At 52.3% G+C, this 15,693-nt stretch overlaps 1 protein-coding gene across 1 annotated transcript; it reads right to left on the reverse strand.

The window, feature by feature from the left end:
• Nucleotides 1–58: 58 nt before the first annotated feature.
• TBC1D17 (TBC1 domain family member 17) lies at nt 59–15,637 on the reverse strand. Its single transcript, XM_053606656.1, has 17 exons — nt 15,385–15,637; nt 14,909–15,007; nt 14,064–14,138; nt 9,184–9,307; nt 7,877–8,084; nt 7,227–7,338; nt 6,979–7,137; nt 6,475–6,603; nt 6,281–6,384; nt 5,617–5,711; nt 5,016–5,132; nt 4,833–4,933; nt 4,637–4,736; nt 2,295–2,392; nt 2,018–2,134; nt 824–910; nt 59–736 (listed from the first exon to the last, which is right to left on the reverse strand). Exons 1-17 carry the CDS (start codon nt 15,403–15,405, stop codon nt 539–541), a joined length of 1,944 nt encoding a protein of 647 aa, XP_053462631.1. The 5' UTR covers nt 15,406–15,637; the 3' UTR covers nt 59–538.
• Between the last annotated feature and the right edge of the window lie 56 nt (nt 15,638–15,693).

Genomic DNA, 15,693 nt, shown 5'->3' on the forward strand with positions numbered 1-15,693 from the left:
CCAACTGACACAAGGCTGAGGCGCAGATCTGTCCTGATGCAAGTAACGGAAAATCTGATGAACGTGGGTTAAACATTAGTTTATTTTTCTTGACAGAAGCAGCTAGTAGGCAAGGTCTCCAGAGTGTGCAGCTCCACAGGCCCTTGCCTGTCAGTTATGTCTGGGAAGTGTCCCAGCACAGCTACTAGGTGGCAGCCCTAGCCCTGAGTCACTCCTCCCAAACCCCAAATCAAGCAGGTGAAGGGGCCCTACCTTCCACCAAACCCCATCACTCACCCTCAAGGGGCCTCCTGTGTCTCACTGGCCAAGATGTCAGGTTTCTGCTCTGCAGAGCCACAAAAGGGACTTCTGAGCCACTACCCCTTCCCCATCCAGGTCGAAGCCAAAGTGCAGCCTCCTTCCCTCAACAACTGGCTGACTGGCAGTAAGAAGGGCGCTTAATGAATGAAGTCAGCTTATCAGGAGCACACCCCCTCGTCCCCGCCTCCACCCTGTCCCTGCCACAGGGCAAAAGATAAAGTGCCCGTTGCCGGCTGGGTTAGGGGTCCGCGCCATCCTCATCCTCTGGCAGGATCTCCAGGCTGCTGTCGGGCTGCAGGGCTGTATCCGCGGGAGGCAGAAAGGCCGGCTGGGCTCGGGTGGGCGACAGGGGAAGAGGGGAGGCAGGTGATGAAGGGCTGTGGGGCTCTGCGGGCGGCGCCAGACCCAGCACCTCCTGCACGTTGTGAGGCAGCTCCTGCAGGGGAGGAGTGGGGGTGGCAGGTGAGCAAGTGAGAGGCTTTTGGCTGAGGGCTGCGGGGAGGGGCAGCGACTCACGACTCACGGGGCAGGCGGTGAGCTGCAGGTAGAGCGCCTCAGCCCGCGTCAGCACGTCCTCCACACTAAGCTTCATGGTCAATTCATTGATGTGCTGCGGGAGTGGGTGAGTCAGGCGCCAGGCATCACACCTCACGCCAGGTGCCCACTCTGCAGCGTGCTGCGGATACAACCGAGGTCAGGCAGACAGGGCTAGCCTTCTAGGGGCTCAGAAGCAGCTGGGCCATCAGGGCTCACTCTCTGCAGGCCTTCAACAAGCACTCACTGATTGCCTGAGCTGGGACCCAACAAAGAGAAAGACCCCAGCCCTACCACTGGGTAGTATTCTAGGGCAGGAGCAGGTCCCCTGCTCTGTGAGGACACTGTTGGGAGGGGGCATAAGAAAAAACTGACCCTGACCCAGGCCCAGCCCATGATGCTCATAGCTAACCATATTATCTTTTTTTTTTTTGGCTGGGGCTGGGTTTGAACCCACCACCTCCAGCACATGGCACCGGTGCCCTACTCCTTGAGCCACAGGCGCCGCCCTAACCATATTATCTTATTTATTTATTTATTTTTTGTAGAGACAGAGTCTCACTTTATGGCCCTCGGTAGAGTGCCGTGGCCTCACGCAGCTCACAGCAACCTCCAACTCCTGGGCTTAAGCAATTCTCTTGCCTCAGCCTCCCGAGTAGCTGGGACTACAGGCGCCCGCCAAAATGCCCGGCTATTTTTTGGTTGCAGTTTGGCCGGGGCTGGGTTTGAACCCGCCACCCTCGGTATATGGGGCCAGCGCCTTACCAACTGAGCCACAGGCGCCGCCCAGCTAACCATATTATCAATAATTCCATTCCAATAGCTGGGCTTGGTGGCTCATGCCTATAGTCCCAGCACTTTGGGAGGCCAAGGTAGGCAGATAGCCTGAGCTCATGAGTTCAAGACCAGCCTGAGCTAGAGCCAGACCTCATCTCTAAAAAAAATGGGGCATTGTGGTGGGTGCCTATAGTCCCAGCTACTTGGGAGGCTGAGGCAAGAGAATCGCTTGAGCCCTTGAGCCCAAGAGTTAGAGGATGCTGTGAGCTGTGACACCAGGGCACTCTACTGGGGGCAGCAAAGTGAGACTGTCTCAAAAAATAATAATCCCATTCCAAGGACCTACTCCCGAAATTGTGGCTCCATGCCCCAGGTCAGGGGGTGCCAAGAGGGAGCCAGCCCTCACCTTGAGGATCTCATTGGAGCCAAAGCCAGACAGCATGAGGGTATCTCGCTCCATGTCCAGGATGGCGCAGGCCACCAGCAGGTGCAGATTGGGGCCAGGGAGCCCTGTCCACAGCACCTGGGGGTGCCAGAGGGAGGGAGAGGTCGTGGCTCTACCCAAGGTCTTCCCAGGTCTGCTGCACCTTCTGCCCACCTGCCCCCAAAATCCAAGGCCCTTCTATAGATGGGAGAGCCCAATTCTTCCTCTTCCAGCCTCCCACCCAGCCTGGCTGGCCCACCTCCCACAGCCGAAGGACATCCGGGAAGGGAAATTCCCTCTTGAACCAGATGAGCAGCCACCGGAAGCAGAAGCAGAGAGAGCCCGAGTCCTGGGAGTCTGGGGGAGGATAGGGAACCGACTCTAAGCCTCACCCACAGCTGGTGTGTCTCAAAACCGACCTGGATCCCATTCCAGCTTACAGCATGCCTGGCATCAGGACTGAGAGGCTAAGTGATCCCAGCTGGAAGACCATCCCCCCCAGACTAGCCAAAGTAACTTATGCCCAGCCCAGGGGACTTCAGAGACAAGGCAGGAACACTTTGGAGGACTTTCCTATCCTGCCTTCCACATGCCACGGACATGGAAGGGAGGTATGTGAAGACCAATAAACCCAAGGAAAGATCAATCTCAGTAGCTGAGAGCTGAGCTTGCTAAAGGTTGAGAAAATTGGCGCTTGTAGATACACTACTAGAAAAACATAAGCTGGTCTGATGATTATTTGGAAAGCAGTGATGGACGATAGACATTTCTTTATTTTTTTTTTAGAGACAGAGTCTCACTTTGTCACCCTCAGTGGAGTGTCATGGCATCACAGCTCATAGTAACCTCCAGCTCTTGGGCTTAGGCGATTCTCTTGCCTCAGTCTCTTGAGTAGCTAGGACTACAGGCACCCCCCACAATGCCCAGCAATTTTTTTGTTACCGTTTGGCCAGGGCCGGGTTCGAACCTGTCACCCTTGATATGTGGGGCCGGCACCCTACTCACTGAGCCACAGGCGCCGCCCAGGATAGACATTTCAAAAGCTGTAAAAATACATACTGCTCTGGACACAATTCCTCTTCTTGAAATTTAACCTAAAGAGGCTAGGCAAGGTGGCTCACACCTGTAATCCTAGCACTATGGGAGGCTGAGGCGGGTGGATTGCCTGAGCTCACAGGTTCAAGACCAGCCTGAGCCAGAACAAGACCTTGTCTCCAAAAATAGTGGGGCATTGTGGCAGGTGCCTGTAGTCCCAGCTACTCGAGAGGCTGAGGCAAAAGAATCACTTGAGCCCAAGAGTTTGAGGTTGCCGCGAGCTATGACAGCGAGCACTCTACAGAGGGCGACAAAGTGAGACTCTGTCTCAAAAAAAAAAAGACATTTAACCCAAAGAAATTATCCAGACTATTCATCTATTCATCATGATGGAAAATAGCAAAAGACCCAAGTGTCCAGGTCAGTTAAATCAATTCTAGCATGCTCAGGTGGACAGGATTTCATGCAGTCAACAGAAGTAACATTTCAGGAGACTAAATGATACAGGGAGGCAATTTATGTATGTGTACACCAGGAAGGCATGTGTGCTTTCCTAAATCTTAGTTTCCTCTTCAGTGAAATGAGGCCCAGAATATTTCAGCTCTTTCCCTTGGCGGGGTCCTAAAGCTTCAGTGAGGGAAAGTCCATAAATAAGTTAACATCATCATCACATAGCTCACAGCAACCTCCAACTCCTGGGCTCAAGTGATCCGCCTGCCTCAGCCTCCCTAGCAGCTTGGACTACAGGTGCCCACCATAATATCTGGCTAATTTTTTTATTTTTTGTAGAGTCCAGGTCTCATTATTGTGCTCAGGCTTATTTAGAACTCCTAGCCTCAAGCCATCCTTCCACTTCATCTTCCCACAGTCTAGGATTTCAGGCATGAGTCACTTGTGCCTGGCCCAGAGAACCAGTTTCTGATCCTCAGCTTGAGGTGAGAACCAGTTACGTGGGGATAAAAAGTGGTAGGCACCACACCCCAGGTCCTTAATTCTTTTTTTTTTTTTTTTTGTAGAGACAGAGTCTTACTTTACTGCCCTCGGTAGAGTGCCGTGGCGTCACACGGCTCACAGCAACCTCTAACTCTTGGGCTTACGCGATTCTCTTGCCTCAGCCTCCCAAGCAGCTGGGACTACAGGCGCCCGCCACAACGCCCGGCTATTTTTTTGTTGCAGTTTGGCCGGGGCTGGGTTTGAACCCGCCACCCTCGGCATATGGGGCCGGGGCCCTACTCACTGAGCCACAGGCGCCGCCCAGGTCCTTAATTCTTAAAATTATCTAGTAAGTAGATAAAGAAAGGTTAAAGCCAAAATGGGATCAAAATGAGTGTGGGGTAGCCAGTTCACCCAGCACACAGGGCAAGTGTGAATGCCTAGACATCTGCATCTGCTGAGATTTTGCTCCGAACTGCAATTCTACACGTTAAGTATTCTGGGTACATACAGGTGTTTCTCTTGTTTAGATCTGAACCAAATGTTCAGAATGTCACTAGTGGCTGCTACTAGAGCATCTCTGGTAAGATCTGTAACCTCATTGTCTCCTATCCATCCACTCAAGATACATACCCAGGAAGTCGCATAGTGGGGGATCCAGCACCCTCAAGAGAAGCAGAAGTTGTCCAAGTTGCCGCTTCATGGTCTCTTGACTCTCTTCAAAGTTCCCTTGCTAAAGGAGGGGAGGAGGAGGGGAGGGAAGGCCTCGTGAGGAGCAGGAACCTGATCCTTTGAGAGGCCTGTCTCCCATTCCAGACCTGAGCCTCACCACAACCTCCATGAAGCCACAGAAACACCAGAAGGCATCCACCTCGTTCTGAATGACGTAAAGGATCGGGGAGAGAAGATCACTCATGCCCTGGACATAGCCTGGGGGGACACAGGGTCAGCATCCAGCTTCAGCCCTTTTCACCCCACAAGGGAAGACCTTCCCGCAGGCCTAGTGCCCTACCGAGGTCGAAGTGGTACATGCAGTATGTAAGCAGGATGTCGTTCAGCAGGCCCAGCCCCGGGTTCTCGGGACCCTCATAGAACTTGTTAGTCCTGTCAGTGCGGCTCACATCTCTCTCTGCGGGGATGGGGTACAGGCGCAAAGGTGAGCAAGGTGAGGTGGCCTTTCCTGCTGGCCATCAGCACTAGCCCCCAAACTTAGGACTCACTATGAGGAAAGAGAGCAGCCAATTCTAGAAACCATCACTAACACTCCTGCCATGAGGAACCAGGCCTCACATTTATTGGCTCAACATATCCTCCCACAGGTGGGGAAAATGAGGGCTAGGGAGATAATAAAATCAACTGCCAAGATCTCACGGTGAGTAAATAACAGAGCTGAGACTTGACTCCAAGGCAGCCTGAGTCCCCTTCCCACTGTCCCTCCCTGGCCTTGCCACCCACTGGCCATTTCCACGGTTGCTCACATCACTTCCCTCCCAGGACCTGTCCCTGCTTGTGGGGATGTGGGGGTTTCTTCCATCTCTCCCTTGCACCCATGCCTGTGCCCTCCTTATGGTTTCCTGCTCCCATCCCACCCGGGGTGCCACCCCTACACCCACCGATGAGACTGCGGTATCCGTGCAGGAGTGAGTTCCTCCGTTCCTGCTCAGGGCTCACAGATTTCCACTGCAGCTTCATACGGAAATACTCATCCCTGAGGGTGGGAGAGGCGAGATGTACAGCTCAGATCCTTGGTCACTCTCTGACCAAACAGACTCAGCCAGGCCTCCCAGTCAAACCTGCCACCATCCCTCATACTTCCCTCTCCTGAAATCACTACGGAGACATCCATGGGGGCTTTGGTGAAAGTCTGCCACCACCTTCCTCCCTCCCCCAAGACAGAGAGCACCAAGGACAGGGAGCAGCCAGGCACTGCTGCATCCTCAGTGCCCGGCAGGGGTAATATACCCCAGGAGTGACGAGAGATGAGCCCTACTGGGCTATAAAACATGCTGCAAAGCTGTGACCATCAGAACAGTATGGTGCAGAAATGAAAACAGCAATGGAGGCAGGAGACATCCATGCAGGGATAGGATGGGTCTGGCTTGTTCACTGCCATCTCCCTTGGGCACAGGACAATGCCCCCAGCATGTGGCAGGCTTGAGACCAACATTCATGCAACAAGCCCAACTGCTAACCATCCATGCACCTAGGAAGTGCCAGGTGCTGTATCCAGCAAGGCTGGGCTCCTGAGAACACCAGGGACCACAGCTCCTCACTCACGTTTTCTTGCGCATGTGGGCCTTGTGCTCCTCAGTTGAGCCCTCCCAGCTGAGGTAGCCCAGGAGGAATTTCCATGCCTCGCGCCGCAGTCCTGGGTTCAGACCCTGTGGGCACAATGGGGCGAGCAGCTCAGCAGAGCCCCCTACCAGCCCCACCAGTCCTTACACGCACCCTGGCGCTCACCCTGCGCTCACCCCCGAGAAGATCCGGCTCTTCAGCTCTGAGACATGCTGAAGGCGGCCCTCAGGCCCCACATGGTGAGCCCACTCTTCCTCAGTGACAGGAGGACCCCGCTCAATGGCCGGCCGAGGTCCCAGCTCCACCTGCGGAACACCAGGTAAGTAAGCCCAGGGCCTTGGCTGGGTCTGGCCCCAACCGTCTCATCCACAGCCAACTGAGCTCAGAGCCCTGCTTAGCTGGATGCACAGTGAACATGTGGGCAGGAAGCTCCTTCTCTGAGTCAGCAACAAAGGTGTCCCCCAAGTCAGGAAGGGCCCCCCAGAAATAAGAGCCAGAAGGTGCTCACCACACCTGGCATAGCTGTATGTATGTTCTGTGAAATCATTCCTGCCACTCACTGAGGTGGTACCATTCTATCCTGGTTTTACCGAGGAGAAAACTGACACTCAGGGAAATGAAGTCATGGACGTACGATGACACAGCCAGAGAGAAACAGAGAGGGTCCCCTCCATACTCACACAGGAAATGACCTCGAACCCTGGCTCTGGCTCATCATCGGGTGGTCGGGGAAGGTCAGGAGAGGCCCCCTCAGGGTGTGGCTGCAGGGCTCCCCGGAAGAAGTTGGTCACTCGGGAGAAGCTGCTGAAGGTGGTAGCATAGGGGTCCTGGAGGAAGCGCTGGAGACAAAGCCAGAGGTGGTCATGGCCCACCCCTTCTTGCCCCTCCCTACCCACACCCTGCCAGGCCGGACCCCAGAGACACTCACAGACACCACATTGGAGCTGTCCTGGTCAAAGAGCTGCAGGTGGTGGAAGGAGTTGGAGAGGGCGGAGGAGTCGTGAGGGAAGACAAGGTAGAGGCGGGAGTCCTGTGGGGAGCTGGGAGGTGGGAGATGATGCACAGGTAGGGCCCAGGGGCCCAGGCTGGCCATGCCCACCCTACTGTTTGTTCCAGCTGCAGCATCCCAACAACCTTGGGGAACCCCTCATCTTAGGGCTGTTAGGAGGAGGTCTAGAGCTGGACGCTGCGGGTGGGCACATGGCTCAGGACTGGCCAATGAGGGCCTTTCACTTATCTGGCCAAGATGACTGACTCAAAGATAAGCCAATTAGATGCAGCCCTGGGATCTTGCTGGAATGGGGGGAGACAATTTCTAGCCACCAGGATTACTCCTGGGGGTCCCAGACAATGACAGAAAGTCAGAGGAAAATCAACCAACTCTATTCAACCTTTTGGAACCTAGGTCCTGCCTGAAATCAATACTGTCCATTGATTTATCTGTTGTATGTGCCAGTCAACTCCTTTTTCCTTCCTTTAAATCAGTTCTTGTGTTTTCCTTCAGTGCCTTCAGGGCTCAGGCTGCCACTGTGGAGGGATACAGCATGATGAAAGGTCCAGCAGGGGAAGAAGACTCACCTGGCCAACAGCAGGTAGCGGCTGAGGACACGGAGCAGGGCACGGGTTCCCCCACGGTGGAAGTGCAGCGCAGGCAGGGAGCCCCCAGCCTGGGTCACCAGAACCAAGTAGGCCCAGCTGAGGCCCGGCTTGGAACGGCGGATGGACTTGAGCTCCCCTAGACTCACGGAGAAGGCCCAGGAGCCCTGGGGGGAGCTGGGCTCTGCACCTAAAGGGATGGTGCCTTGTTGGAAGAAGTGTGGGAGCCAGAGACAGCCACGTCAACTCAGGATGTTCCTTAGTACAGTCATCTCCTGAGGACCCCACCACAAGCCACCCCTAGGCCCTGGCCTCTGAGAATTCTAGGTCGCTCACAATTCCTTGGAAATGCAAATGAATAAAATGGGAGGGGAGCTGGTGGACATATTCTTGTATGCCTGTTCCAGAACCTTCCCAGGCCCCCTATGACCTGCAGGGTAAATTCCTCATCCTGGTACTTAAAGCCCTTCTAGGCTGTCCCTGGCTTCTGGCCTATCTCACCTCCAAGCCCCTCTTTATTCCAGCCCTAGGCTTGAACTACAGTGCAAGGCTGGTGGCTCCCTAAGCGTGCCCATTGCCACCGGCCTCTGGCTTGCATGGGCTGCTCTCTCTGCCAGGGGAGAAAACTCTCAAGTGTCCCTCAGAGTCCAGCTCTGGCATCACCTCTTCCTGGAAGGCACCTGCACGTCCCAGAAGGATAAGGTGGCTTCTCTAGATGCCCTCAGTACCCTGTGTGATGTCAGGAAAGTAAGAGGCAGGACTCATGTGGGAGTGCCCATGGCCAATCTGGGCATCCAGTGGAATGAGCAAGACTACGACCCCTAGAGATGCTGGCAATGCTGTATCTGGGCTGACAGAGTCTTGTACCCCCATTCATTCCTCTCCTGGCCCTGGAAGGTGGGAAAAGGCAGCCATCTTTTTTTTTTTTTTTTGAGACAGTCTCACTATGTCACCCTGGGTAGAATGCCGTGGTGTCACAGCTCACAGCACCCTCAAACTCTTGGGCTTAAGCGATTCTCTTGCCTCCCAAGTAGCTGGGACTACAGGCACCCATCACAACACCCAGCTATTTTTTGTTGTAGTTGTTATTGTTGTTTGGCAGACCCAGGCCAGGTGTGAACCCGCCAACCTCAGTATATGTGGCCGGCGCCCTAGCCAGTGAGCTATGGGCACCGAGCCAGCAACCATCGTGACTGTGGGCAGCAAAGCTCTTTGGGTCATGACCACTGCAGGCAAGATGTGTCCTTCTCTGTCCACCTGTACCCTCCAGGGTCACCAGCTCAGCTTACCTCTTGTGGGCTCTGAGTGGCGGGGCTGTGGCCGCACAGTGCTGATGACAGCCCAGTCGGGTTCATAGCCAGGGTCAAAGGTCGGCTCCTCCTCAGAGGTACAGGAGTCACCCCCGCTGGAGTCCTTGCAGGAAGAAAGGAGAAGAAAGCAAGGGGCTACAGATTCAGAGTTTTCAAATCTGAGCCTGAGAGCCACCATGGAAGGTAGACCCATTAAATAGAGGGAAACTGAGGCACAAAGAAGGTATAGCACTTGCTCAGAGTCACCCAGCACAGCCAAGAAGTAAGCCAGGGCTTGAATCCAAGTCTCCTAGTGCATGGGGACGTAAACACTACATGACAGGAGGCTGTGCAGTGAAATTGCCACAGCTTACGGCGCTGCTGTGTCCCACCAGGAAGTGCAAATCAAAATAACAAGACAGCACTTCACACCTACTCGGATGATGGGCTTCAGAAAGATAGTAACAAGTGTTTTCGAGCATATGGAGAAACTGGAACCTCTGTACACCACAGGTGGGAATGCAAGTGGTACCACTGCTTTGGAAAAGTCTGGCAACTACTCCGAAGGTTAAACCCAGCAATTCCACTACTAGGTATATGCCCAGGAGACATGAAAACACTAGTTGGCACCAGTGTTCCAAGCAGTAATATTCCCAACAGCCAAAAGGTGCAAACAACCTAAATGTCAACCACACTGATGAATAAACAAAATATGGCACAACTATACAATGGAATACTGCTTAGCCTTAAAAACAAATCAAGTAATGGGCGGCGCCTGCAGCTCAATGGGTAGGGTGCTGGCCCCATATACCGAAGGTGGCGGGTTCGAACTCGGCCCCAGTCAACTGCAACAAAAAATAGCCGGCATTGTGGTGGGTGCCTGTAGTCCCAGCTACTGGGGAAGCTGAGGCAAGAGAATTGCTTAAGCCCAGGAGTTGGAGGTTGCTATGAGCTGTGACAACCCAGTACTCTACCAAGGGCGACAAAGTGAGACTCTGTCTCAAAAAAAAAAAAAATCAAGGGCAGCACCTGTGGCTCAAGGAGTAGGGCGCCGGACCCATATGCCAGAGATGGTGGGTTCAAACTCAGCCCCGGCCAAAAAAAAAAAAAAAAAATCAAGTACTGATATACCCTACAATGTGGCTGAACCTTGAAAATGTCCTAAGAAATCAAACACAAAGGATCACATATTAAATTCCATGTATACTAAATATCTAGAATAAGCAAATTCAGACACAGAAAGTAAATTAAAGGTTGCCAGGGGCTACAAGAAGGGAAGAATGGGGAGTGATGCCAGCAGGCAGGATTTCTTTTGGGGATGATGAAATCCTTTGAAATTGCACAGTGGTAATGAAATGCACAACCTTGTGAATACACTGAAAACTACCAAATTTTTGGTAGTTTTGTAGGCTGGAGTATGGTAATTCAATCATAGCTAAGTGCAGCCTTGAACTCCTAGGCTCAAGCAATCCTCCTGCCTCAACTTCCCAAACATGTGCATACCACACCTGGCCTACTTTTTATAATTCTTTTGTAAAGATGAAGTCTCATGGGCGGCGCCTGTGGCTCAGTCGGTAAGGCGCCGGCCCCATGTACTGAGGGTGGCGGGTTCAAGCCCGGCCCCAGCCAAACTGCAGCCAAAAAATGGCTGGGCGTTGTGGCGGGCGCCTGTAGTCCCAGCTGCTCCGGAGGCTGAGGCAGGAGAATTGCTTAAGCCCAGGAGTTGGAGGTTGCTGTGAGCTGTGTGATGCCATGGCCCTCTACCGAGGGCCATAAAGTGAGACTCTGTCTCTACAAAAAAAAAAAAAAAGATGAAGTCTCATTATGGGCCCAGGCCATTCACTGGCAAGAACATAGCTCACTACAGCCTTAAACTCCTGTACTCAAGCAATCCTCCCACCTCAGCCTCCCAGGTAGCTGAGACTACAGGAATGGAACACCATGCTTCGTTAATTTTTCTATTTTTTTGTAGACAGGAGGCCTCACTAATGTTACTCAGGCTGGTCTTGAACTCCTGGCCTCAAGCGATCCTCCCACCTTAATTTCCCAGCATGCTAGGAATATAAGCATGAGCCGCCATGCCCAGCCTGAAAAAAAATTTTTTTTTGAAAATTTTTTAATTTTACTGTAAAATTGGATTTTCATAGCAAGTGAATTATATCTCAATAAAGGTAAAAAGTAATTCCTGTATAGGTTGTTCTAAAAATAACCTTAAAAGACCAGCATGGGGCTCAGCACGCAGTACTAGCAGTGTTAACTCTTACTAGCTCAAAGGGCTGCTGGGCAGACTCAGGAAAATGGTGCAGATAATGGCCATGCTAAGGATTTGAGTGCAGTAAAAGCTGGTGGTGCTGATGACAATCCACAAAGGTCCACAAAGGACAGGGAAGGGATGAAATACACAAGACAGCTATAGCAACTTAGCTGCAACTGAGTCCCTTCCCAGGCCAGTGGGCCCTCCTCTACTATAGAAGCTGGAAATCTGGCTCAGTGCCTCTGGCTCAAGTGGCTAAGGCACTTACACCTGAGACGCATACACCTGAGCTGGTGGGTTCAAATCCAGCCTGGGTCCGCCAAACCAACGGCTGCAAAAATACCCGGGCGTTGTGGTGGGTGCCCATAGTCCCAGCTACTTGGGAGGTGGAGGCAAGAGGATCACTTGAGCCCAGAAGTTGGAGGTTGCTGTGAACTGTGATGCCTCGGTACTCTACCCATGGCAGCAGTTTGAGGCTCTGTGTCAGAAAAAAAAAAAAAGAAGCTGGAAAGCTAAAAATTACATTTCCCAGGTTTCCTTGCAGCTAGACTTACAAGAACCTAACAGATTCCACCAACCAGATGCACTCAAGATCTGAAAAGCAGAAATGAGGTATGAAGAAGTTTTCCATACTTCCTGCTGCTTTGGGTGCATGTGTAAAGGTAACCTGGGCAGTGGTGGTGACCAGCTCAGCCTTCTAGTGCCCAGCCAAGGTGGGTGCCAAGTGGCTTCTTGCCACAGGTGGAGTTTGACAACATCAGTGGTGTTCTTATCCTCTCTACCCTCATTTTGGCAGTGGTGGCAACTCCCCTGGCAGGTAAGTTCTGTGGCATTAGGTGTCAGTCCTGTTCTTCTCTTTTTTTTTTTTTTTTTTTTTCAGAAAAGGTATTGCTGGGCCTGGCACCATGGAGCATGTCTGTAATCCTAGCACTCTGGGAGGCCAAGGCAGGTGGATTGCTTGAGCTGATGAGTTCAAGACCAGCCTGAGAAAGAACAAGACCCCATCTCTACTAAAAATAGAAAAACTGAGGCAACAGGATCACTTGAGCCCAGCAGTTGGAGGTTGGCCGGGCGCGGTGGCTCATGCCTGTAATCCCAGCACTCTGGAGGCCGAGGTGCATGGATTGCCTGAGCTCACAAGTTTGAAAATGGCCAGAGCAACAGCTACTTGGGAGGCTAAGGCAAGAGAATCACTTGAGCCCAAGAGTCTGAGGTTGCTGTGAGCTAAGACACCATGGTACTCTACTGAGGGCAACAAAGCAAGACTATCTCAAAAAAAAAAAAAAAAAAAAAAAAAAAGAGAGTTGGTGGTTGCTATGAACTATGATGACACCATGGCACTCTACCCAGAGCGACAGCTTGAGATTCTGTCTCCAAAAAAAAAAAAAAAAAAAAAAAGAAAGAAAAAGAAAAAAGGGAAAGGTATGCTTTATCAGCTTTATCACCCAGGCTAGAGTGTGGAGGCATCATCATAGCTCACAGCAACCTCAAACTCCTAGGCTCAAATCATCTTCCTGCTGCAGCCTCCCAAGTAGCTGTGGGTTTTTTGTTGTTTTTTTAAAAGACAGGATTTCTCTCTGTCGTCCAAGCTGGAGTGCAATGACTGGATCAGCTCACTACAGCCTCAAATTTGTGGCCTCAAAGCATCTTCCCACCTCAGCCTCCCAAAGCACTAATATTACTAGCATGAGTCCCCCAGGCCTGGGCTTTTTACTAGAAATGAACCTCTATTTTGCTTAAACTATTGTTATTTCTATTTCTGTTACAGACAAATACGACTTTTTTTTTTTTTTTTTTTTTAAGGTAGAGTCTCACTGTTGCCCTCCAACTCTTGGGCTCAAGCGTTCCTCTTGCCTCGGCCTCCCAAGTAGCTGGGACTACAGACACGCGCCACCATGCCAAGTTAGTTTTTTCTGTTTTTAGTAGAGACGAGGACTCACTCTTGCTCAGGCTGGTCTCAAACTCCTGAGCTCAAGCAATCCACCTAACTCAGCCTCCCAGAGTGCTAGGATTATAGGCATGAGCCACTGCGCCCGGCCTCTTTTTTTCTTTTTTAATGAAATATGGTCTTGCTTTGTCACCAGGGCTGGAGTACATTGGTATGATCATTGTTCACTGCAGCCTCAAGCTCCTAAGCTCAAACAATCCCCCTGCCTCAGCCTTCTGAGTAGCTGAGACTACAGGTATGTACCACAATGCCAGACTAATTCTTGAAATTTTTTTAGAGACAAGGTCTCTTTATGTTGCCCCGGTTGGTCTTGAACTCCTGATCTCAAAACTCCTCCCACCTCAGCTTCTAAGGTGCTGGGATTATAGGTTCTGTCCTTTGGACAAGGTGGCACACTGTACCAGAAGAAATGCCACACCCCTTCAACCAACTTTACAGGCTGAGTTATCCTCTTATACCCTGGCAGGGCTCTCCCAAGGAGTAAAGGGGGTGGACAGGTAGCTGTCCCTACGACCTGAGAGTCTCATTTCTGAGAGGTGAGGGGGTCAGAGAGAACCCGGTTTCCAAACAGGGCCCCCACCCCCCGCCCCTGCCTAGAATTGTACCCAGGTTCCACAAATCCCTTCCACTCCGCCCACCTAGAAAAAAGTGGGTGAAGAAGGAGAAAGGGAGGCCTACCTTCTTGGAGAAAAGGATTTGAGTGGAATCTCCAGCCTCCTCTACAGGAGCCCAGTGCAGAAGGACGTCATTGTCCTAGGTAAGAGGGGAGGAGTTAGAGGCGCTTCCCAAACACCACTGCCAAAGCTTTCCCCTGCAAGTCTCCACAAACTTCTCCAGTCTCCACTCTCAGCCTTTCAAAGCTCTGCCTCTCACTTCATTTTCTTTTCTTTCTTTATTTTTTTCAGACAGAGTCTCAAGCTGTTAACCTGTGTGGAGTACTGTGGCATCATAACTCACAGCAACCTCCAACTCCTAGGCTCAAGTGATCCTGTTGCTTCAGTTTTTCTATTTTTAGTAGAGATGGGGGTCTCGCTTTTGCTCAGGCTGGTCTCAAACTTGTAAGCTCCAGCTATCCACATGCCTCAGCCTCCCAGAGTGCTAGGATTACAGGAGTGATCCACTGTATCTGGCCTTCATTTTCTTTTCTTTTCTTTTCTTTTTTTTCTTTGAGAGCCCCAAGCTGTCACCCTGGGTGGAGTGCTGTAACATCACAGCTCACAGCAACCTCCAACTCCTGGGCTTAAGCGATTCTCTTGCCTCAGCCTCCCAAGTAGCTGGGACTACGGGCGCCTGACACAACGCCTGTCTATTTTTAAAGACGGGGGGGGGGGTCTTGCTCTGACTCAAGCTGGTCTCGAACGCGTGAGCTCAGGCAATCCACCTGCCTCAGCCTTCCTGAGCCACAGCGCCAGGCCTCATTTCATTTTCTAAGGTTTCATGGCTAACTGCCAGCCCTCAAACAGATGCCGCCTCCATCCCACCGGCTCGGAGCCCTCCTGAACCCTTGCTTCCTCCCAGCTCACCTTCTCCACGACGCGGATGACGCCAGCGATGAGGGAGTCCGGGTCCTGGTACTTCTTAGCGCTGGTGTGCAGGTACACGCCTCCTTTCTCAAACACCACCTGGGGCAAGAACCGGGAGGGGAGGGGCCCAAGCGAGGACCAACACGCCCAGGATGAAGCCAATGGGGGCGAGCCCGGGGAGGAGCTACCCCCAAGGGGGCGGGGCCAGGAAGACCAGCTAAGGGAATAAGGCTGGGAGCAGTCCAGCCCAGAGGCCTTCTGGGCGTTATGGGTGAGGGTGTGCGTTCTAAAGGGGGCGGGCCCAAAGAGCTCTAATACACAGGGGGCTAAGGAATTTGGTTCCCCCCTGGGTGGTGGACTGAAGGGTGACGGCGCGTTGAGGTTTTCCGCACCTCTCGGTATGCCCTTCCAGCCTCAGGGAGAAGCAGACCACTGTAAGGGAGCGTTTCAAATAGAAGAAGCGAGAGAATACTTACCCTGTAGCCGGCTACTTCCATAGCCGCCGCCGAAGGCCCCACTGCCCTGGCCTCCTCCTTTTCCGGGTCAACGTGTTTTTCACATCCGGAAAGGATACTCCCCCCATCCAGGCCAGATAGTGGTATTACCCCTGCCAGTTCTAGAGCAGGAGTGGGTGAAACCACCTTTCAGAATGGGGTAACTGAACTTGAACTACAAGAGTTCAAATCACATGGCACAGATGCTAAAAGTGGGGCAGGAGAGTGCGCAAGCGCAGTTTTACCACGCTCTCCACGAGGTAAACAAGTGGGAAGGTCTAGGAAGAGCTC

The sequence above is a fragment of the Nycticebus coucang genome, chromosome 10, assembly GCF_027406575.1.
Source record: "Nycticebus coucang isolate mNycCou1 chromosome 10, mNycCou1.pri, whole genome shotgun sequence".
NCBI lineage: Eukaryota > Metazoa > Chordata > Mammalia > Primates > Lorisidae > Nycticebus > Nycticebus coucang.